Source organism: Dermacentor variabilis, chromosome 3, assembly GCF_050947875.1.
Source record: "Dermacentor variabilis isolate Ectoservices chromosome 3, ASM5094787v1, whole genome shotgun sequence".
Taxonomy (NCBI): Eukaryota; Metazoa; Arthropoda; class Arachnida; order Ixodida; family Ixodidae; genus Dermacentor; species Dermacentor variabilis.
The window spans coordinates 150,742,205-150,767,875 of NC_134570.1; the positions used below are offsets into that span (position 1 = coordinate 150,742,205).

Consider the following 25,671-nt stretch of genomic DNA (forward strand, 5'->3'; position numbering starts at 1 on the left):
TCTATCTAGTGTACCCTATGCTTTTATCTTTCTCACAAAAGGGAAGGAGCAGCGAGAAAACTGCTCATGATAAATGATTCAAACATTCGTTTTAGGGAATCAGCATCACTAGTTTTTGGCAAGCTTTCTTTTTTCACCCAGACATTCTTACGGGGTCCATAAATTCCCCTTGTTTTTCCAATAAGTGATTGGATCAGCTTCTGTCAAGGGAAATATAATTTCAGTGAGATATAAAATAACTATACGGTCTTTCAGAAGCACGACTGGACGACGGCAGCGGTCAGGCAGCTTATAGTTACTGCTGATTCTCCATTTGCCATGACACTGAGACGACGAGTAAGCATTAGTTGCAAGCTTGATCGAGTGATCTGCTTTAAATATTTGAGGTTTCCTCAATTTGCAGATCTCGCTGCGGTTGCTCATTGGCTTTAATGCCTGGGCTGAGGCTAGCAAGGATGATATCACAAGTTCATAGTCCATCGGTGGAAGACACGTTCTGAATTTGTGGAATGGGAACACGCTCGTGTGCTTTTCTATAGTAGCAGCTTGAAGAAACTGCAGGGGGTGAACATGATAGAAGTTCCCCATGCAATGCGGTAAACTTCGTAACCTAGCCAAGCGTTTGGTTGAGATATCGAATCTCACAGTTGCATGAACTATGTGTCGTCTTCGCAGGAATGGACTTCAGGCATACAGAGGAATACACTTGTAGTCTTGGGCGATATACCGACCAGCCATGTCGACCGACCAGCGAATTCATGTCCAGTGAAACGTGCCTCTCGTACTGTGGAAAAGCGACACCACCTGTCTCTGCTGCAATGGGATGTAACCGCGAAATTCCACAGGTACAGTGCGACCCTTCTGAAAACGTGTATGCAAGGTTTTCATTTACGTATGCACTTGGCATCGTCAGTCGAATTTAAAAAAAATAGAAGTTATATAGTTTTATGTGCCAGAACCACTTTCTGATTATGAGGCACGTCGTAGTGGGGACTCTGAAAATTTGGACCACCTGGGGTTCTTTAACGTGCACCTAAATCTAAGTACACGGGTGGTTTTTCATTTCGCCCCCATCGAAATGCGGCCGCCATGGCCGGGATTCGATCCCGCGACCTCGAGCTCAGCAGCCCAACACCACAGCCACTGAGCAACCACGGTGGGCATAGTCGGTCGAATAACGATTTCCTTAGGGCCCACTAAAAATCGCAGTTTTGCCCAAAAGCGGAACATTGATTACACACCTATACGCAGTACGGGTAGTATGTTTATCAGCGCTGAAACTGCTGTTAAGATTAGCTTATTAACTACGCTAACGAATATGGTGTCACGTGCGCACATGCATATATGCACACACCTCACCCGATCACCACGGACACGCTCTCAGAACGATGGCGGGTTGAAGGGCGGCAGCAGCGGCGAGGGAATTCCCCTTCGTTCTGCCTGTCGCTTCACCGCAAAGTAGGCTTGCGAGAACAGAGCGCACATGAATTTATCGGCTATCTTGGGCCGCTTAGCCGTCGAGTGGATTGCCTCCAAAATTGGACGTGCGCGGCCACTCCCAGCCGCCCCCGGCTAAGGCGCGGCCAGATTTTAAGCGTAGACGCATCATGCTACGCTGTCCCTGACCCTCGGCGCCCCCCCCCCTCCCCCAACACTCCTGCCTGCCTAATATGTACGCGCGCATCCTCGCCACTTCCCTTCCTTGCGCGCGCGAGAAGACGCCACCGCACCTAGCCACAATCCTTCTCGGCTTCCCTCGCATCCTATCCCTCGCACCGACAGCATACGGCGCGTGGCCTAGAGGTTAGCGCACTAGAACCTCATTCTGAAGATTACGGCGATGCTGCTGACAGCTGGAATTCGTGCACAGTGTCCAAACAACTGTTATCGCGATAAACAAGAATACTATTGGACCTGATTGGTAGGTGGTCCTTTGGCAATACCAGCAAACCCACTATTACTAGGACAATTAAGGGGCTTGGTAAGTAAAATCGAACGTAAGAAAATCGAACACCCTTTCTTAAAGAAGATGGGTGAACGCGAAGCTTTCCCCCATTGCAAACTGAACCAAAGTCTAAAGTCCAAACACAACGACCACGCAACGAACCCATGAAATGCTGAGCGACCCAATGCTATGCATATGTGATTCCATTGGTAATTTAGGATCGTATTTTCCAGATTCTAAGATGAACCCGTGTTCACGAGAACTTTCTTTCTCCGATAAGCAGGGAAGCTCAGTTAATTCGCAAATTTCATCAGCTATAGCGGGTGTCACAGCATATCCAAAATGGCTGTCGATCCGGTAATCACTTGCACGGAGACATTTCCGCCTCTGTAGTTCTGGTCGCTGGTTGCCGCCGCTTGCCGACTATGCAATCATTTTGCAGGGCATTGCACTTCCAGTTCAGGCAGCAGCTCACGCTTGACTGCATAATCTCACACTTATAAGCCGCGAGAGGGTGACGAACCCGCTCCGTCATAATCAGTATATGAGTTAATATCAATGACACATTGAGCCACGCACTTGTTTACTTTTGATCGCCTTTGTGCCCGACTGGGATATAATTTATATTCCAAGTGGCTCTCTTTTGCAACTTTCGCAAGCGAGCCAGTCGCGATCGACGAATTAGATATTAATCGGGCTTGATCGCAATCGTAAGTGCCCGCACGACACTAATCAGACGAGGCGCTTACGATTGATACACACGATCTGTGTATATTTCTCGATTGCGAGTGGTTCGCCTCGGCAGCGACCGTAAAGAGGCGCAATTTTACAAAAGAAGAATACGAGCATTCTTGTTTCGCAGATACCCTGGTTACCCGTATGTGAATGTGAGACTGTCTAAGGGGTGATCGAGTGAGGTAAACGCGGGGGTTTTGCATCCCAAAACAGGGTTTTCGATGCGCCGTTTCACACCCCCTTCCTTTTTTTTGTTCGTCGCTTGTCCGAAGGAACACTATGACGGCTTACGACGTCTTTTGCGGTGCGGTCTGAGCGTTGCGGTTGAGAGCACAAGCGATCGCTTTTGTACTTCCCATTTTTGAAACGCCAAAGTTTGACGGCGATGTTCAAAAAATCCTTCGTAATTCGCTTTCCGCACGCGCAAGAAGTCACGAAAGACAACGACGACGAAGCACAGCTCGCTTGTTTTCACTAGGCGTGTGTTCGTTCTATCACCGGATGACTGCTTTCGGCGGTTGCTGTATGGCGCCTCCACGGTACCTGAAAGCTGCGAATAGCGGCAGGAGTGGTGCCATGCCTAGTAGACGCAACGCGCACTTCCAGTTTACTTTTTGTGCATACGCTACTGTCGCTGAACTCGTCGATTCTCGCCGCTATCAGGCATTGACCGGCGGGCCAGTCGACGGCGGCGGCGGTGCTACTATGTAGTGTTCTACGCAGATGTGTAATTTGGCTTTCCTGCATTGTTATTTTTGGAGCTCACGGACGAATGAGTGAGACATAGAAAGCTTCGCATCAAAGCCTACACTGGTATTGACAGAGCCTTTTAGTCCCTCCCCCCCTTAAGATGACTTGACGTCAATGTTTTTCATGGCGGTTGCTCGTGTTTACCTGGTTGTTTATACTTCAGTAAGGACTGCGTTTCACTCCAATGCAGCAAAAGACTAAACTTAGCAAGTTCCGAGGACTTCTAATCGTGCCACAACGGCATGAATACGAAAAAAATATATTTGAAAGAGAGCTAGTGGCATCACTGCGACGTACCGGCACTGGGATTTTGGAGCGAAAGTAAAAAATAAAACGAAGCATTGACCTTTTATCAGTTTCATAATCAACCATTGCCCTAAAGTTAGCAAAATACTTCTGAATATTAAATTATTAGTCAGCTCTTTTAGGGTTTCTCTTCAATGTTCCTCTATTCGTTGACAGAAGTTTGTTACACATTTTAATACGGTAACGTTTGCGGGCTACTGGAACGCGCTATTATGGAGCTTACGAGTTAGACCGCCCAAGTGGTGTAGCATACACAGAAAGCCTCAGGGCAACGCTCATGTTCAAAGCTTCAACAGTGGTTTGGTTCATTGGTACTTTTGTTTTGTACGCTCAGCGGACATGAATGATCTATAAACAATACCCCTTTTGCTAACGTGTATTGTTACTTAGAGTATATTTTGGCTGTAGGGTGATCATGTTCACGCTTGACGTAATTGGTACGCGTAGTACAAACACCAACCATGCTTCAACAATCGCAGTAGCAGCTACGGTAAAATACTACATAGCGAAACGTATTAGTTTATCTTTATCAGGTGACCACGGTTCGCCGCCTGACAAATGTTATTGCACAGCGCAGGACGCGCCCGCATGTACCTGAAGTTTCTCGAATGTTATCGATGGTTCTATCCGCTGTCCGTTACCGCCGAACCATGTATAATCTGAGTTCATGTATGCGCCCCGCGAATGGTATTGCACGTCCTTTCAGATACGCAGGCACCAGCGATTACTCGGAATCTTGGATTAACGATGCATAAAAGGCAACGCGCTTGATCCGCTGATGAGATTTTCGACGGTCGCCTACTATGTTCGCCACAATCGTTCTTTGAATGTAGCCTGCTTTTGAGGGCACACGTTCGCCCGAGAAAACGCTAGTTTCGTCAATCACAGTTTTGGTGCCTTCTTCAACGTCACTACCACGTGATATCTGGTGGAGCCGCTAATGCGTTCATGTACCGAACGCCCGCGCAAAGCTGGGATCCAAGCACGAAACTCGAGGACAACACCAACGTCGTCAAGGACCAGCGAGCCACTCACAGACAGCAAGTACTGCTACCGGAATAGAAAACCAGAAGGATCAAGCACAGGTCAAGAATCACAATTGCCGTTCAGCGTCCCCCACTCTGCTTGAACAACGCCAGTACCCACCAACCTTCCATGGATTATCGGCTGAAGGTCAAGAAACCTGGCTGGAGATTTATGAAAGAATCACCACATTCAACAGCTGTAACTCTGACAAACTGTGGCATGTATACTTCGCCTTAGAAGCCGTCACTAGAACGTGGTTTGAATACCGAGAATCGACCCTGACAACATGGGGCCTGCTCCGCAATGGCTTCTTGCAGACATTTACCAGTGTCGTGTGGAAGGAAAAGGCCGAAGCTCTGCTAGAAGCCCCAGTGCAACCTCCCAATGAGAGCATCGCGATCTTCACGAAGGAGATGACTCGCCTGTTCAGACACGCCTACCGTGACATGCCTGACAAGAAAAAATTTCGCTTCTTGATGAGGAGAGTCAAGCAAGAGCTCTTCGCCAGATAGATGAACAACCCGCCCAGGGCAGTTGTTAAATTTGCTTCTTAGGCTACAAATCAGTTCAACGGACGCACGGTCCCAACGAAGTACGCCGAAGTTCAACCAATGAGCACCGACGACCTCGCGAGACCATCAGAGCGGTCGTGCGAGAAGAGCTTCAGAGGATGTTACCACGATCGCAACCTCAAGTAGCATCAATTGCCGACGTCGTCCGAGAGGAGATTCAGCAGTCACTTGGAGTTCCCTACTCCCCGCGGCCTCAGCGGGAAGCGATGACCTTGACCTACGCTACCGTCGCCCGCCGCTAGATTCCCCTACATGGCGGCGCCAGGGCCCCATGAAACCGCGATTCCGTTTGAGACGCCGACACTGTCGCCACCACCACGCTGCCCGCCTGTGGGCCAGCGAAGCACACCGAAGAAGACAGACATTTGGCTTGCCCCCGTCCACCACCCGCTTTGCTACCATTGCGGAGAAGCCGGCCATGTGCACCGCCGCTACCAATACTGCGACTTGGGACTGCTAGGGTTCGCCGTCAACGCGCCGCGTCCACAGCTGGGGAGTGCCCTCGTGACATCGCCGACTACCTCACCGTGACTCAGTGGAGTTCTCGACGGCCGTCGGGTTCACCGTCACCAGGCACCCAGTCAGCTACCTGTGGTCGCAACGCCGACCACTGGCTCAGCCCAGGGCAGGTCTGCGAGCGCTTATCCGGAAAACTAAAAGCAGCAACCGATGGAGGTGCTGTTGCTGTTCGTAAAACTAACGAAGATCCTCCGACGCCGACGACAACACTTCAAGATCTAGTTCGACGACGTATCGACGAGACGCCGCCATACCGAGGAAGCCTGAAAGTCAAGAATACGCCGACGAAAGACGTCCTGGTGTAGAACTTTTCCCCAGTGCGTGCAGACAACCTTCTCTTTGTGCCTGCAGAACTCCGGTCAGAAGACCTGCAGGCCCCGCACGACGGTCAGACAGCCAGGCACCTCGGGTTTTGTGGTACACATGCAAGAATACAAGAGACTGACCGCGCCTGGTCGCCGACTTCGCCTCTTACATCAAGGCTTGCCGTGACTGCGAATGACGTAAGAGACCGCCAACAAGGCCAGCGCAATTATTACTGCCGATCGAACCACCTTGCCGACCGTTTTAGCAGATCGAGATGAATTTGTTGGGATTCTTTCCAACGTCAACATCTGGAAACAAGTGGATCATCGTGGCGACACACTAGTTCACTCGCTTCGCTGAAATGAAACCTCTGCCGAAAGAACGCTATTTCGGACCCTATGAGATCATCTGATGTATTGGCGCACAGGACTATGAGGTCGTGCCAGACGGCACTTCGCAGTCGCAGCTGCGCAGCGCACGATCTGAAGTCCACGTGGTGCGTCGATGCTCTTTTACGCACGCTGACGAATTTCGTTACTTCGTTTTCTTTGCTACAGGTGTTTCTGTTTATCACTTTCGTTTGTTTGCAGCATCGCGACGATGCCTTGTGAGAGGGGGTATTGACACATGTGCTTGCTTATCTTTATCTGGTGACCACATTTAACCACCTAACAAATGTTATCGCACAGCGCAGGACGTGCCTGCATGTACCGGAAGTTTCTCGAATGTATTATGATGGTTCTATTCACTGTCTCTTGTCACCGAACCTTGTGTAATCTGATTTCATGTATGCGTCACGCGAATAGTGTAGAACTTTGTGGAAGACACGCGGGCTCCAGCGATTACTATGGAACCGTCGATGTCATATCTATAAAAGTCGACACGCTTCAACCACTGGTCAAATTTTCGACGATCGCCGACTGTGTTCGCTGCTATTGCTGTTCTTTGAGTGTAGCCTGCTTTTGGGGGCACAGGTTCACCCAGTAAAATTCTAGTGTCCTCAATCACAGTTTTGCTGCCTTTTTCATCGTAACCACTACGTGACAATATGAATAGTGTAACATAGGTAATATAATAATTCAGAATGTCTAACCTCAAAATTTCAAGGGTGATGTGATATAAGTTTAGCGAGAAAAAGCTTGCTTTTTTATTCATTCATAACTCAAGTCTTTTTATGCTGTATCTTGAAGGGTGAACTGCCTGCGTTTTTTATTACGAGTGTAAATATGCACAGAGTGGATATTATAGGTTACCAAACTCGGCATTTGAGGCTCTCAAAGCGAGGATCGAGTTTGAAAATACCTTCCGACCTGCAAATTTGTTTATTGTACAAGGCATTGGGATTAAAAACAATGTGTGCAAACCAATTCACATGGCCTTATAATTTTGCACTTTGTGATCTCTGCTGCGTTTTAAAGATGAAACCTTTAGTGGTCTATAGCAGCAGTTCTTGACGGTGCGTGTATGGCCCAGTAACAAACGTTTTGTTCACTCTGCCGCCAATCCTGGGCCCGAAAGTATACTTGCGTTGCGCAGAGTGACCGTGGCCTTAAAGTGACGCTAAAGAGGCAAATTATTTCAGCTGTATTAGTAATTTACCCTCTGCAATAGCGAAAACGCCACTTTACTATGAGGAGACGCTTGTTGTAGGCCAATAAAGGCGCGAAAAGAAAACGCGGTGGTGAGGAGGGGGGGGGGGGGGCGCCGTCGGTTCGGACAGGCGGCAATTTCGGTCTCGTTCATTCATATATTTGCACGAAAGCTGAAGTTTGACGGCAAATTCTCTCCTTTGAAATATACACGTTGAGTAAATGCGGCGCATTAACCGCCCAAAAAAGGAAACTAAGATTTAATGACGCTTCGGCTCCTTTATGGGCGCGTTGTTTGTAGTCATTGCTCATCAGGTGTATTTACATGTTAGGGATATCGATGTTGAATTGCGTAAGCATTATAGTCGACACAAGAAATGCTGTGCAGTTTAGCATTGTGACAGAGCGGCATTGAAGAGCTACAGTTTAAGAACATCGTCGTGGGACAAGTTGTACGTGTTATGACGTTGTTTAGGTGGGAGGCAATGACCATGTTTCTGGAATAAACATTTTCGTGAAAATATAAAAACGTTTTGAGATACGCCTGAATTCATTATTCAAAAAAATTGTGAGGACACGCAGAGCCAGAATAATTCTGATTTAGTAAGTTAATTCGGTCATAATTTTCCTTCTTTTTTTGTTCAGCATACGAGTCTTTTTGTCCAGGCAGTCTATTTGTGTGTACATTATTGTAGATTTTGTTTTTCGCAGAACTGACCCTTTCCTTTGCGAACATTTAGCGAACTGTACCTAAGAGACTGGAATTTCTCGCATTTCAGCCATTGCACCAATAACCATTCCCAGTAGTTGCTTTGTGACGTCCTCTACTGAAATAGCGACGACTACATCGTTTGAGGCCCAGTGTCTCCTTTGGACAGGGGAGCTGCGCACCGCAAGTTTTTAAAATTGCTTTTGTGGAGAAACAGCGTTACGTGCCGCTCAACAGATTTCAGAGAGCACATATCACAAGTTTATTTCGCCTCTTGCTGCTTACACCAGCTGGTGGACGTTCGTCGCCACTAACGACGGGGTGGTTCTCCTTTATGTACTATATTTACAATATCCACATCTTATACAGACAAAGGCAAATGTGGAACATATGCAGTCGTTAGGTAGGAGTCAATTTCTTTCGGCGACAGTTCGCCTGACATCAGCTGTGACTGCACAGAAAGAATACGCCACCTTTGACCATTGAAGGACAGCGATCTTGATTGCCATGGGAGAGTGGTTGTCGGCGTGGGTGACGTGTGCGCACAGACCTGCGGTATGATCCATAGCAAAGCACTTTTGCTTTCCGCTTGCAGATTTGGATTGCTGATGTCCCAGCACTCACTCCTGGTGTTCAAAGACCCCTCAAAGTCGAGCAGTGAAAACACAATAAAATTAGGAAAGCACAGAACAGGTTTGACCACTCTTCCTCGGTCAAGCCGACCTTCTACTTTGACCAACGAGTTTCGCGGCGGTGGCCTCTGAGCATCAACTCGCTCGAGCCGGGCACACTGAGGACGCTGACTTTTCTAGGCGCATTCCGGGCCCTATTTTGCACCCAGACAGATCGTTTGCAGCGGACCTTACAGGGGTCGATATCGCAGCTAGCCGGACAAATCTGTCCTGCGCCTAACGAGGTGTCATGCTGTACTTGCGAATGCAAAAGCAGGCCGAGTAGCTTCGCAGTTTAGTTTTTATTGAAGCATGTATTGCCTCACTCGTGTGGGCGTGCATGTTGCAGTACGAGAAACACCAGTCACGCGAAAATAAAAATTGCTTGTCGGGCTGTGGAACCAAACCACCGACCTCCAGGTTGCGAGACCACGCCGTTACTCGATTAAGCCACCGTCGGTTGATAATACGCGCTCTTTAAAGCGGAGTATTGTGTGGAAGTAGACGCAGCGCAAGGCGCGAGCCAATCACAGGCGTCCTCTTTCTTCGGAGGAGCGAATAGGTGTGATCGCGCGTTCGCTCGCCTCGGCGCCCGCCGTTTCCCGCCAGCTCAGGCCCGGCAATCCGATGGGCAGGCCGTGTTTGGTTCGTTCTGCCGAAGAGCAGGCTGCGTTGTAGTAACCGCAACGGGAGCGGGCCACGCGTCGTGCGTTCCGCCGAAGAGCAGGCGGTGTTTGATGAACGCTGCCGTGAAGACGCTCCAGAAAAGGCTTGTCGTCGATGTGCCGACCTCGCCGCGAGGGAGCGCGAAGCCGAGGCGTTACGCCAACGAAGAGCTGCGCAGCCCGAGCGTTGCTCGCACTCCTCTTCACAGTAGTGGAAACGCGGCCATTTTTTTTGTGGCTGGCGCGACAGATTTATCTGCACTTGGCTATGTATGGGCTCATACCAACTTAGCAAGCTCTGGCGTTTGAATCAAACATGTATAGGTACATCGACAGCTATTGTTTGTAGAATGTTGTGAATCAACCTGATACAGACACAGGCCAGCGAAGCAAATGTCACATTTTGTGTATTCGATTACAGAAAGCCACTGGTTGGGATGAAGGACGGAATGGACGGCAGCAGTTGGAGCCCCTGCAATGGCGTCGTCGCCGTCAGCTGCTTCGCGCCAGTGGCGTGCAAAACCTAGATTCTTCTGAGAGCGAAGCTTGCCGAGCCATCAGGAGGTCGCGTGGACGTTGCGGCTGCCACTGTTCTGAGCGGTGCACACCAAAGCGCTGTTCCTGCTCCCTGGACGGTATACCATGCCAGGTGAATAATCGCTTTTTTACTGCAGTTATAGATACGCTCAAGAGCTTTCTGCATAGCATCTCACCATTTTAGCCGTTTTGCAGCAACGTATTTGAGGGAAGTTTCCCATAGTTTAGCCGCCGTTCTTGTGCGGCAGGGAAGGCCGGCCTACGACGGCGCAGACGCTATCACAAAGATTTATTTATTTACGATACCTCAAAGGCCGCAGTGAAGGCGTTCATGAAGCATGGGCTATTTACAGATGTGTTCAATGATCTACAATTTTTTTTATCGTTTTCTTGAAGCCGTTCTTGCTGGAGTGGAGCACAATGTCAGCGAGAAGGTCATTCCAATCTTGTGATGCTTTGATAAAAAATGAAAGGTGCGCAGCGGTTCCAGCACACGGTGGGTATGCAGCTTTGTCGTGAGATGGTATGATCTGAATAATGCTGGGCTGGCTTGATGGCTGTAATGCAGGGTGACGCGTCATAAAACTTTAATAGGCACAGACGTCCTATTCTGCAGCATGATGAAAAGCTTCCAAGGTTTGCACGAGATTTCAGTTCGTTGACACTGCCGTAGTATGTGTACTCTGAGAAAATGAATCCGGCGGCACGGTTCTGTACAGCTTCTTGTATTTTATTGTGGTTACTGTGGTGTAGATCCCCGAAAGCGCATGCGTATTCAACTTTCGGTCTTGTTCATGTCCTATAGGCAGGTTTCGGACGTAGTTCCCGCACCTACTAGGGCGCCCCTCGCGGCGGCGAGCGCGGAGCTGGCAGGATAGGACCGGCTCGTTTGCGTTCGGAAAGCCTGTCTGTGCACTGTTTCGCGCGTAGCTGTTGCCTTTTCGGAGCAATGCCGAAGTGCAACCCAAGCTGTTGCCTAATGGACTGCAAGAGCACGTACACAAACTCACGAGGAACAAGGTCTTACAGGTTTCCAAGCCGACCGTACGAAGCAGAAGTCCGTGAACACTGGATCGCGCTCGTCCGACGGCATAAGCTGTTTTATGTTCCGGCGTTAAGCCAAGAGCGTTAAGGCTGCATTCGTTGCTTTTACAGCATGATGGCGGCAACGGGACACCTGCAGTGCGTACCAGGATATGCAGCAAATTAGTAGTTTGTTTCCTCACTGTACAGCAGTAAAGATGTGGAACCCTTTCCCGATCCTCTCCCTTTCAAACAGCGCTAGGGCTTGCTGAGAGCTACGAGGAGGGGTTGCAGTTGGCTCAGCTGGCACACACCCTTCTGCGCTTATCATATCAACTAAGGGACAGTTGAGATCACCAAAATATTTGACGACGTGGTTTATTGGAACCTCCTTTGCACGCACTGAAAAATCGCAACATTAAATTATCGAACTTCCAGTAACTTGGGCGAAAATATTTTCCCAGCATAGTCTAACACAACTGGTAAGTTCCTCACCCTTTTTTGTGTTTGGGGAGAGCAACGCTAGAATACGTAGGCCCAAGTCTTGCGAGTCGTTCGTACGCCCCACGTTCTTGGATGAGATGTTTTGGGTTCGCATTTGCCGTCCTGCATGTACAGGGAAACTGCCGCTGCATGCTTGCACTTCCCTGCGATGCCAGCACGGCAATCGCAGCTCCCCGCTAGGATTTGTCTGCTGTCGCCGATCTTCAAGAATCAATGTCACCTATAATTTCATGCGTCCACAGCGTAGATAACGAAGTAACTTACGCTGAGCTTCGCGCATCTCGCTGGCGCGTTATTTTTGTTTGCGGAATACACCTAGCAGTTACTTCCCATCAGTGCGAGTTCAGCACTTCCCTCACGTCTTAGACGTGCCCAACTTCAAATAGACGACTTCCTTTCTCTAAATTCTTTTCACGAAAAATGCTGTCAAGATCTTGTAATTCCCGAAACCCGGTTAAAGTTAATATCAGCACGCTGTTTGGCGCCATCGCTACCGTTTGACAGGGCGCCAAACCCGCAGCACGAGCTGCTGACGCCGTGAGTAATCCTACCGCATTTGCGCAACGATTCGTCAGATGGCGCTAGAGGTAGGAAAGACAGGGCGCCGCCTAGCACTTTCAACGTGCCCATAGCGGGAACTGACGGAAGGAGGTGGTAGATAAAGGTTACGACGTAGACAACCAAGAACGCTGTTACCTTCATTAGTAACGTGCATTATATGAAGCAACCACCTTAAACCTGACGACAAAAGCGCACCTAGGTACTTGCACTTGCAAATGGAACTTAGGAGTTATAAATCAGATAATTCGGCGGAGGGTAATTTCGCCGGCGATGAAAAAAAAGTAGTGATGGTTTGTGCGCGTTTAATGACATGAGCCACTTGATGCAGCAGGTTTCGATTCGGTGAAGATCAGGCTGAAGTGAGTGAATGTCAGACATGTTAATTTGACAATATAGGACGCAATCATCTCCAAAGAGTCTGATATTACAAGAAATGTTACTCGGTAAATCGTTGATATATACTACGAATAACATTAGGCCCAGTTCCGTGCCCTCAGGCACGCCTGAGATGACAGGAGGGTAAGCAGAAGGCTGATTATTGGCGTTGACTAATTGCTGGCGGTTGATTAGGAAGTTACAAATCCATTAAATACAAAATAATCAAGGTTAAGACATGAAAGCTTTAGGAACAGGCGTTTATGAGGAAGTTTGTCAAATGCTGTCTCGAAATAAAAAAAAGGGCTTCGGCCAGTGTGCTTACGTCAATACTAGAGCTAATGTCAAAACATGTTGTTGAATTAGAATCCTAAATAGAATGGGCGCGATCTGCACAGTCTCGGTTAACGCCTAATTTAGAAAAAAATGAAAGACAAAGTTAACAATCGGGAAGATTGGTCTAGACTGTCGAATGTTCTTTTTTTTGCGTTCCTGATACAGACGAAGAGACTTGGGCGGCTTCGGAGCAGCTCGTACGTGATTGTTGCTCTAATAAACTTGGTGCCATGGTAACCTCGATCGTGAGAGAGCTCATCGTTTTGGTCGTTTTTCGATGAGTAAGACGAGGCCAATCATAGCTAGCTTCTAGAATGATAAAGAAGTTGAATTCGTGATAGGAAATGGCTCCAGGCTCAGGAACACAGGCTTCAATATCGCTTGTGCTTATTCCAAGGCCGTCCAATTGAAGCACCGTCACCTGTGGCAGTACGCAAAATTCGTTAGGAAATACGGAGACCACATTCGCCTCGTCTTTAATAAGCTTTACATTAATAATGATACCTATGTGTGGGACATGAGGCTAGACGCGTAATCTGTGTATCTCAGCGATCCACAGACGAATGACCTGCTCCTGTTTTTATCTCAAGAGAGACGCCAGCTTCCGATCCTTGTGAAATACCGATGTATAATACGGATAAAGCAATATTTTTCCTTTACACTAACATTAAACAACGGGGTTTTACGTGCCAAAACCACTTTCTAATTATGAGGCACGCCGAAGTGGGGGACTCTGGAAATTTTGACCACCTGGGGTTCTCTAACATGCACCTACATCTAAATATACGGGTGTTTTCGCATTTCGCCTCCATAAAAATGCGGCCGCCATGGCCGGGATTCGATCGCGCGACCTCGCGCTCAGCAGCCCAATGCGGTACTTTACACTAACATCAGAAGTGTCGTACCAAGAAGCGGCGAAATAGCTTCACTAATCGATTCATTAATCTTCATAATTCACTAATCTGCATCATTATTAACGCTAACTGAAACATGGCTCACTGATGTGATACCAGTTAATGCAATTTTTGTCAGCAAAACACGTTTTAATATTTTTCGATGTGATAGATCAAACAGAAGAGGAGGTAGTGTAGTCTTGGCAATGAAAGATGATTTGCTGATTGCGCCCGTAATTATTAGTTCATTTCCCGAATGTGTATGAGTTTCATTAAAGTGCTCTTTTATTGATATTATTATTGCTGCTATCTACCGCGCTCCTAATATGAATGATTGTTTTTCTTCCGAATGTCAAGGGTTCTGTGTGCAATATGTACACATTTCCCAAACTACTCATGTTCTGGGATTTCACTTTCGCTAGTATAAACTGCTTCACACAATCCACCACAGCGAGTGAAAGCGAAGCTTATATGTTTCAACAATCGTGTCTTGATTTCTTACTATCGCCACTTATTACTGATCCCACGCGTCGCACATCGAGCACGGCCAACATAATGGACCTAATATTAAGAAATATTCCTAACATTTGTACAGACACAATTTACTTGCACGGCATTTCGGATCATGACGTAATAACAGGACGCATTATAGGTTCCTTTAAGGAAATATACTAGTAAACAAATCAGATGTTATGGCCGAGCCAACTATGATAAAAAAAAGCTGAGTTGGATTGTTTCTCCGCTGAGTTCTGGAATCAATTTTACATGCGAATCATTGAGCAAAATGGAGATTTTGCTCAATGTAGATACGGGGGCTATATAGAAGAGATCTCGTATATCGGAGGCTATGGTGTCGCTTTGTCTTTGTCCCCTTGTGTGGAACAGCCGGCGCGTTGGAGCACGTGTCTGCCTGTGATTGTGAGGCCTACGCCTTCCCGCTGCCTTGTGCAGTGAGCCTCAATAATTTCTCCTGCCTGCTTCACATGATGCGATTTTCGTCGCACAGGAAGTGCGATTTCCGTCGTTTGCGATGAAAATCGCAATCGCAGTGCCGACCCCCCCCCCCCCCATTGTCGGCTGCGACCAACCGGTTGGTGGCTCAGTCGCACCGTCGCAGCGATCGCTGCGATTTTCCGTCGAAATTGCGCGGAGAGCTATCATGGAGCTATTTCGCCGGTTTGTTTTGTAAAATGGCGTCTGTAAAACAAGTGCAATGCGCAGAGACGTGAATTGGCGAATTCGGTACGTACGCGAAGGGAGAATAAAATACTTGTATCACACACTGCATTCTACCATTTCTATATGTTTGTTGACACGCTACGCAGCAAATGAAGTGCATTTTCACGTTTGCTTCGTACGCCTTTGCGAATTGTCAGTACTAGGTGTTCAATCCCCAACAGACGACGAGGTAGTCACAATTTTCGTTTGTTGAGTAGCATGCAAAAATCGCGCTTACGGAGCAGCTTGAATTATTTCAACCTCGGCGGGGCAAATGACAAGATAGCAAAGTACCCGAAGTTTAAACGTTATGCCGAACGCGGTACAATTCAGTTTCATTTTCTTGTCAGTTTTCAAGCGTGAATTTCCCAATGCATCTTCAAAGGTTATCTTACCTCACTCATCAAATTTTACACAGCAAAAGTATACGCTATTGGAATGAATTTTCTACAATAGCATCAAATCCGTGGCTTGAACAAACAGCGTCGTTAATTTCTTTTTGAATATTAAATGAACGTTAAGTTGCACCTCTTCACAGGAGAATTTTTTCTTCTTGCACAGGAATCGATAAACATTGACTAAGTTGCGGTCTTTGTATCCTTACTGCACCTGTATTAGCATTTGCTTTGAAAGATAACTATATCTACAGCTAGTAAATTAAGTAAATTATTCGCTTGCTATAGTGGCGCTGTGACAACGTACCCTCCTTTACCATCATTTACAGCTCGTGCAACAATGCGAAAAGCAGGCAAACAGGCAGTTATTGTGGGGATAAAACAGTAGAAAACGAGACGTTGAAGAAAAGCAAATGAAAACTGTGCAGTGAAGTCAGCCAGTTTAGCCAGTACAAGCAGTTCTTGCACGTTCACAGCTGACCAAGTGTGCAGAAACATTCATGCCTTACATGTTTCTAATAAGCTTCTAATAAGTTTGTGATCACATATAGTAGTGTATAAGCCCATATAGCGATATACGCTGTGATTATTCTTTATAAGTACTGAAATACCATGCTACTTGCAAGGACATATCACCCGAGGATTTTAGAACAAATTTCTGCATTTCAACTAGGGTATACACAATATGTGGTTTATTCAATAAAGGTCCACACACTGCGGTTTTTTGCAATGGCATACTTATTCCAAATTTTACTTACATACAGGCAAGAAAAAAAATCTATAGACAAAAATATTGTCCATCACCTTATTCACTTGCCACTGTGGCTATAGCATTTTGCTGCTAACACAAGGCGAGGAGCTGATTTGCAAGTCATGGAAATCGCATTTCCATGGGACTCATAAGTAAAAAAAAGCTCTTGCACTTAGATTTATTTCATCACCTTTTATTGAACCCTTAAACTTCATAATACTATTGCATAGGGGGGCATCCTTATGCAAATTCTAACATCAGTCGAAAGCAAATGGCACAATTATAAAACAACCACCTTTCTTGATAATTGGAGTGTGTAAACATTCATTGCATCAAGATGTATTTTTCAAACGCACTGCACAAATAAGCATAATCAGGTGTAGCAAGTACTCTTGTCAAGATGCTGGTTCTGCAGATGTATAAATATCAAGACATGAATGCTCATACTACGTTGCACAGATAGCACACAGAAAACCTTTTTCAAAAGTTGTCCCTTCTGGCAGATATGAGTGGGCCATAAGCAGCAGCAACTTTATTGTAGGGCATTATGTAATGCTGCTTATGAAAGAATGAAGAGAGTGGAGAGGCCTCTAACAGCAGAACCTCATGCTCCTCGAATAAGTGCAACGATGAGCAAAAATATTTCTGGTAGAGCACTTAAGTTAAACAGTAACTTTCTGAAAGACAGAAAATTCCACGTGAGAGTTGGAAGTACATTTGGCCCACCCACACTAACAGCACAGGTATACTACAAGAAATACTACAGCCTATGGTGTATTACAGCCCATGGGAAAGCTGTCTTATACAGAATTCAAGAATGATGCAACAAACCCTCGACAACACTGCACACTTTCTTGGCCAGTCTGCCCTCTCGCTTTCATATATGTCAGCTTACATCGACGTCGGAGAAAAGACTAGAATCAGGAACTACTCCAGATTGCATATTATGCTTCCAATAGCTGGAGAACCATACGGGCGAGTCAACATCCACAAATCCTCAGCTAGTGTAAGACCATGACTGCAGAGCCAGCACGTGGGTGAAACAATTATGCCATGCCTGGATGCAAATTCTACACCTGGTGAAAAGAATAATCTTGAAATGAGGGGGGGAGGGGGTGGACGAGTGGATACTATGGAAAATCGCAGATGGTGTGCTTGTTTCCAAGGTATGGTACGCTATGAATTACCAGCAGCACACAAAAAAAACAACTAATCGAATAATAACAGGTATTTCCGACTTTACCATGCTTGAAGACATCTATGAGAAAGAGCAAACGAATAAGCACCTAGACAGAGTAGAGTTGCAGCCTGCTGCGCAAATTCTTTGCCTCAAGAGCTCAGAACCTGGTCCCAAGGTACTATGCAAGCTAGCATATGAGATGCAAAGACGACTACCCCCTCCCTTCAGAAATAAGCTCGGGAGCACCTGAACTTGTAACACAGCAGGCCCATACCGTGCAATATGAGAACAAACAATCAGCCCAGGAATCTATATGCTACTGTCAAGGAAACAGAGGTGGTTGCTAATCATGAATATGCAAACAAACATCAGGCATACATATGACACACTGATGTGGCAACAGCAGTGTAACAGTAGTATGACACTGCATAAAACTATACCCCATATAGGTGAGTACTATTCCAGTTCATTCTACCCCTAGAAAAGCTGAACTGAAAGCAATCAAACAGCACTTGCGGTGCAGATTACACCCTGCACATCACACGATATTGTCAGGAAAATAAGGAGATTGACACGCGACTTACAAGCACATGGTCAGAAATTACAGGATACATAGCCGTGCAGATATTCCAGGACACAAGCGGGCTTATAAGCCCGACATTATAACTGAAAACTGGACGAGTTGGTGGGTATTCATTATTAACTAAAGCGCAACAGATATACAACGGACAAGAACGAAGCGCTCTGTGTGTTCACTTCGCTCTTGTCCATCGTATTTCTGTTGTACAATAGTTAATTAATTCATAAGGCTGCACAGGAGAAGAATGATACGTCCGTCCAAGGGCCCGATTTCACATCCAAATCCACGCGTACACACACACACACACACACACACACACACACACACACACACACACACACACACACACACACACACACACACACACACACACACACACACACACACACACACACACACACACACACACACACACACACACACACACACACACACACACACACACACACACACACACACACACGCACGCACACACACACACACACACACACACGCACACACACACACACGCACACAAATGTTGCAAGGTTGCATAGCTTGAAGCAGTATCAACATGATGACACTAGATATGGATAAGGACTAACTTTCAACTGAAGTTCATTGTAAAAATGTGGCGAGTCATAAAAATTACCAGAAAAAAAGACGGTGAGCAAAACGGTAACAAGGTAAACAATCTATCCTCACAACTGACGATGGGAAACTACCTCTAATTGACATCACCGTTAATAGCAGACTAAGCCCCCTTACCGTCACGGAGGCCGGAGTACTGAACCTTCCCCTAAACCTGGACACGAAAAAAGGGCTAGGCCCGGATAAAACACCCAATGCCTTCTTGAAATGATGCGCAGAGTGGATGACGAAATACCTTTGTATAATATTTAACAAATCATTATCATCATCTATTCTTCCACAGGATTCGAAATCTGCAAAAGTTCTCCCCATACATAAATCAGGTTACAAGGACGTCCAGACCAAGATTTGGCCTATTTCACTTACGAGTACCGTCTGCAAACTTCTGGAACATATCATGCTAAAACTTATAACCGTTTTCTTAGAAAAGGAGAGTATCATATCGCCATATCAACATGGCTTTCGCAGAGGCCTTTCTACAATCACTCAACTACTGGAGCTAACCCACGACAGATCATTTAATATCGACCAACACATTAGGTACAGGCCCCATAATTGACTGGATTTGCGACTATCTAACTAACCGTACCCAGTTTGTGGAATTGAACGGACAGATTTCCCAGACAGCCAGGGTAACACCGGGAGTCCCCCAAGGAAGCGTTCTGGCTCCCCTTTCATTTCTAATTTTTATGAATGACCTACCCGCAAAAATCGCAGGAAACATCATGCTATTTGCAGACGACTGCATTCTTTATCGAAATATTATCTCACATGATGACCACATAACATTAAACGACTTCAAAGTCGTGTTTAACTGGTGTGCCCACTGACAGATGACGATCAATACTAAGCAATCTGCTGTTCTTTCAATCACCAAAAAAAAGTAGCTCGGCCTTTATGTATACCATTCACGACGTGCCACTAATGCGAGTTCATGATCACAAGTAGCTCGGATTAACGTTAACACATGACTTCAGATGGAACTCCCATATAAATAACGTTACAGCAACTGCAATGAAACGCCTTTCTTTCTTGGAAGACACCTCCGACTAGCACCACTCGATACAAAACTTCTGGCTGACGAAACTTTCTTCAGGTCAGTCCTTGAGTACGCAATTGTTATCTGGTTCCCATACACTAAACAACTAATTAAAAAACTGGAAGGTGTACAAAGGAAAGCTCTACGGTATATGTACATTAAACATAAATTAACAGACTCGCCCACCGAACTACTTAACAAAGCCAGAATCCTAACAGTGCAAAACCGGGCTGTACTAGCCCATTCTAAACCAGCTCCTACACAAGAAACTTAATATTGATACCTCTCAATTAATCTCCAGAAATGAAACACGGCCAACGCGACCTAAACACACACAAACACTCAATGAGTATTCTTTTCATCCGATTGCGTTAAGAATTCATTCTTTCCTTTAGCAATAAGAGAGCGGAATAAACTGAGTGAATCCATTAGTAATAGCTCCTCATTAGATACATTTGCTAATTCAGTGGAAAAACATATCCTCACCTTACAGCTCTGATTTACATACTCCGGTTTATTGCTGATCTTCATAGTCTAACACTTTAATCTATGAGTGTTCTTTTTGTATGATGGATTATACGCATGACTGCATCCTGTTTGTCATGATCATTAGGTGTTTTATATCACATGTGTTTTCAGGTGTCTTCTTTTTTTCTTTCTTGTTTGGTTTCTTCTTTTCTCAGAATCTTCTCCGTTATATTATATTGTCCCCAAATATTGCATTTGTGATGAAGTGCTTAATTCATTTGTTTACCGAAGCCAAAACCTTTGCAATAACACACTCATGATTATATCATGTATTTATATTCTTTGTTCGCAAATACTACCATATGTACTTGCCCTTCCTGTTATAATCCCATGAGGGATTGACAGTACGCGAAATAAATAAATAAATAAAGCAGTAGCCAACATTTCGACAAGTGGACTTGCCTTCTTCTAGGTCCACTTGTCGAAACGTTGGCTCCTGCTTTCACCTTGTTCTCGTTTTGCTCATCTTTTTGAATTTCCATCTCCCGCATTCCCCGTGTTTTCTCCAGAAAAAGAAAGACATCTTTGAAAGCTAGATAAACATAGGTGCTTGATGGAGCCAAACATAAATAACGATGCTACAGAAAGAAAATACAGAAAAATTCGAAGTGCAGGAAAAAAATCATTACAATTGCCAATCCTGCATGCCAACACCTTTCAAGAAACACTGTTGTTATTCCAATAGACAGACCTACAGCTTGCTTATGCAAGCACATTCTTCCAGTTCCATGCTATTGTGAAAAAATGAGTTTCTCGGAAGACATCCACATGCGCAGTTGGTGGTGACAATGTTTTTTTTTCCCTGGACTTGTATATCTATATGTATTTTCTCCCTTTCCCGCTTTTAATGTTTGGTCTCATCAAGCACTAGTTTTTATCAGGTTTTATTGCTGTACTGCTTTCTCGTAACCTTTATCGATCACTGCATTTTCACAATAAACCTTTTAATAAGAAGTTAGCGCACCGTGTTCTTACGCTAAAAGATTTTATAAGGTACACAGAAGCATCATAAGGGCCACTAAAATGACTTGTTGCAGTCTAAAAAAAGTAATGAATAGCCTGGCTGCAAATGGCACCAGAGAACACAAAATACGAACAAGAAAACTGAGACGATCTAAAAACCAAATGTTTAATGTACACACCGAGTAAATGCCGGCTGAAAAGCAATAAACCAAACATACACAAAAAGGAGAAGCAATAATTCATGTGTATTTCCCGACAGGAATTGCATACATTTCTAACGAAAGCCGTGCTGACAACATTCTCCCAGTATGCTTAGATCTACAGTTTCGGTAATTTCTCTCGGCAGCCGATCAGCACAGAATGCTAGCTTCTTCGTGTACAATTGCCGCTCAGACGTCGGGAGTGCATTGTGTAGCAGGAAGCTAGAATTCTGTGGAGATCGGCTGCCTAGAGTAATTATGGAAGCTTTAGATGCAAAGACACTGGGAGAATCTTGTGAGCATGGCCTCTGTTGCACTTTCTGAGACGGATACGTTTTCTGTTGGGATCTGTATGAACACACATCAGTTTTTGCTTCTGATTTTTGTGTAACTTTGATTTCTTGCTTGTCAACCAGCATTTACTCGGCAGGTTCAATAAACTTTCATTTGATAGTACGCCTCATGATAGTCTTGGTCTCTAGCAGAAAAGTGTTCATTCTTTTAACAGTGAAGCTGTATATGCCTAGGCAAAACACTCATGGTCCGATCCCGAAAATCTTAGCGTAGGGGTATGAGCCATCGTTTAGGGGGGTGTGGGCCATTGCATTCGTCTTGCGTGATGGACGGAGAAACTTCTTGTTCGGTAGACATGGAAATGCTCATGCATTTCAAGCATACATTTATCTATGTGTTATTGCAGGAAAGGGACACATAGGGGGACGGGGTTAAGACAAGATCATGATGTCATAATTATCTCGCAGCAAAGGTGTGGTGGGCCATTGGCTAGACCGATAGTGACGTCGTTTCTCTCTAGCAGCAGAGCGCACGTGCAGCAGTCTCTCTCCGACTTCCCAATAGGTTAAATAATGTGTCAATCTATTTAATTAAAGGAAATGTGCACCCGCGGTGCGTCACTTAGTAACTACAGTGCATAACCGAGTCATAAATACTATGATTAACGCATTAAAAAACACAAATGCGTAACATAATTCAAAGACTTTCATGGACCCGCTGGATTATCACAATGAACCACTCATTGCACTTTCCATGATGGTGACCTTGCAAAGCGCAATGTGTGGCATTCCAAATAAACAATGTCATAAACCCAAGCCAAACGTGTGCATAACCTCATTAAGAAACAGACATAACCAATAACATAGAATGCTTTCAATAAACCATCGGAATTAATCCAGTGATAGAACACCGGGGCCGCTCATTTCAGCTTCGCTGGTTCATCATCTGTCTGTACAGGGTGCATGGGCAGTAATTTTACTGGTATTGCTTGTTAAATATTGTGTAATGTTGAGAAAAACTTCACTTCGCATAGATTCCAACATGTAAACTAAATCTGCTGCTTTTTTTGCTTATTAATGCGGTCGTTACTCCATGGCCACAGTGTAGATTTGAAAACAAAGTTCAATATGTTCGTTTATTGCAATTTAACAATATGCGTAGCTCACTGCGATTGCAACACCAGAACTTGATACAAACATGCGCACTATAATATGCTGACAAATGCTCAGGACAAACTCCAGAACGTTTGCATCCTGATGCTTATACAAGCGAACAGTTTCATTCCATGGCAGTCAATGAGAGGGAGAAAGAAAACCTAATTGTGTTCGTGGAACAAAAGCGCATTGATAAGCTTAAAGATATAGTCATTACTTAACACTTTCGAAATGAATAATTATAGCTTGCTAACAACATTGATGCAGCATTTCGACAGCAAGAAAAGGAATCAGTTTTTCCAGCTCTGAACATTGAATTGCAGGTAATACAAGCAGCCATAAAATGCTGCCAGTATAATCCGTTTGGGAATACCAAATTGGAATAAACATTAAGGCTTGCATTTTCACTTTCTCTGGCTGAGTAATCTAGTTTGAAATGACTTTCATATGCATGTCGTAACAATGTTGATCTAATACAGCTTAACTGCATGGCTGGTTTAAGAAATATGGATGATTGCTAGAAAGTAGTGAAGAAAATATTGACGCGAAATAAGTTTGCACGTGATGACACGTGTCCCTTAAGGCGAGAATGACGAAGTTCGTGGTTGCGAGCGCGCTCTCTGAGGACGAGCGATCGCTAAAGCCAGACGGTTTTTTTTGCCAATCTGTCGGTGGTAAACTGTTTTATTTGTAATAGCTGGGTGACATTTCAGGTGGACGTGCGGAGTACGGTCAATGTTAAGATCTCCGGAGCATACCCCAGACCTAAGCCCGGCGAGTAGTTCAGCCGAGCTTACCCCTGTGCATGTACGTGCCAGCCGACGTCTCCAGGGACTCCAGCCAAAGCACGGTCTGCTACCCGAACGAACTAGAATGACGAACCAACCACCTCCTGCCACTCCTGCAGCATCGCACGTTGTCGTCAATCACATCCGGACGCCGAATCTCTTCCACGGAAGTGCTTCAGAGGACGCCGACGACTGGCTTGACCATTTTGACCGGGTTGCCAACCTCAACGACGGGAACCACGACCGTAAGCTACGCTACGTGTACTTCGCTCTTGAAGATTCCACGAAAACGTGGTTTGAGAACCACGAGGCGACACTCACGTCATGGGAAGAATTTCGTAGGCAGTTCCTCAACGCATTCGCCAGGGCGTACAGGAAGGAGAGGGCGGAGTTAGCGTTGGAGGCAAGAATACAAGGCCCGAATGAGTGAGTGACGGCGTACGTAGAAGACATGAATCGGCTTTTCAGACGTGCGGACCCTCCTATGACTGAAACAAAGAAGGTGCGCCATCTCATGTGCGGCGTCAAAGAGGAAATCCTTGCTGGCCTCATTCAAAGTCCGCCGACGACACTTGCAGAGTTCCATGACGAAGACACTACTATGGAAAAGGCCGTTCAACAGCGGGCCAGGCAAAACAACCGCGACGCCATGATTTCAAGGGAGCTCTCTGCCGTTACCCTCGGTAACGACTTTGGCGCCTTGCGAGAACTCATCAGGGCTGTCGTCAAGGAGGAACTGCAGAAGATGCAGACGACCACTGCCCCTGTGGCACAACTTTCCATTCCGCAAATGGTGCGTGCCGAGGTCCGACAGGCCGTCCATATTCCTGGACAGTACGAGGCACCACAGCAGGGACCACACGCCGAAATGAGTTACGCTAAAGCAGTACGCCGTCCGCACCCTCAAGTGCGTGTAGCATGGTACACCCCACTCAACAAATGAACGTAAGCTTCAGGCCGCCTCGCAGCCCACCGCACATCGCCGAAGCGAGGACTAGGAAGAGCAACGTCTGGCACACCACAGACTACAAGCCCCTTTGCTTTCATTGTGGCGAAGCCGGGCACATCTACAGAATGTGTCCTTATCGTCATGTGGGGTTCCGTGGATTCTCGCCGAATGCACCTGGTGAGCGGCCTGGGAAATAGAGAGTTTCCACGACCTGGTGAGCGGCCACCGGAAATAGAGTTTCGTCGCGAATAGTCGCAATGTTGATCAGCGATGGCAGGAGCCCCGTTCGTGGTCTCCTGCTTGTTACAGGTCACCATCACCAAGCCAAGCCTTTACTCGCGGCGCTGTGAGACGCCACTCGCCTAGCCCAGCGGGTCGGGAAAACTGAGTTCAGCGACCTCCGGAGGTGAGGCCGATGACGACGACCGTACGCAAGATCCTGCACTACGACGAGAACGACGAAAACAACGACACAGACGTACAGACGAAGTCAAACACCTACGAGAGGTAGTAACGTCGAAGATTCCCGTCACCATAGACGACGAAGAAATAACAGCGTTAATCGACACTGGAGCGGACACCTCAGTTATGAGCATGGACCGTGCCTGCAAGCTGAAGAAAGTTTCTACCCAGTGGACTTGGCCGCAGATTCGCACTGCAGGAGGCCATCTGTTAACCCCGGTAGGGAAATGCACAGCGCGAGTGAGCATTCGTGGGTTTACGTACCTTGGAGATTTCGTTATCCTCCAAGTTGTTCGAGGGACCTAATTCTGGGAATAGACTTTCTGCAGGCTAATGGAGCTGTGATTAACTTACAAAAGTCGCGGGTAACGTTTTCGACGGCGCAGGCCTTAGCAGGGAGCAGCACTGACGACACGTATGTCAAGGCCTTGAGGATTGTTCACGAAAATATCACGGTGCCGCCAAGGAGCAGCGTAGTGACCCTCGTCACCTGCGACGCATTCCACGGCTATGAGGTT

General features: G+C 46.2%; 1 protein-coding gene across 1 annotated transcript in view; it reads left to right on the forward strand.

Annotated features, from left to right (window-relative positions):
* LOC142574809 (cysteine/serine-rich nuclear protein 1-like) overlaps positions 1-25,057 on the forward strand; it is a 38,580-nt gene extending 13,523 nt beyond the window's left edge. Inside the window, exons 2-4 of the mRNA XM_075683819.1 lie at positions 676-845; positions 10,215-10,442; positions 25,001-25,057. Coding sequence (XP_075539934.1) covers positions 676-845; positions 10,215-10,442; positions 25,001-25,057 — 455 coding nt within the window. The remainder of the gene's footprint in view (positions 1-675; positions 846-10,214; positions 10,443-25,000) is intronic.
* Positions 25,058-25,671: the final 614 nt, after the last annotated feature.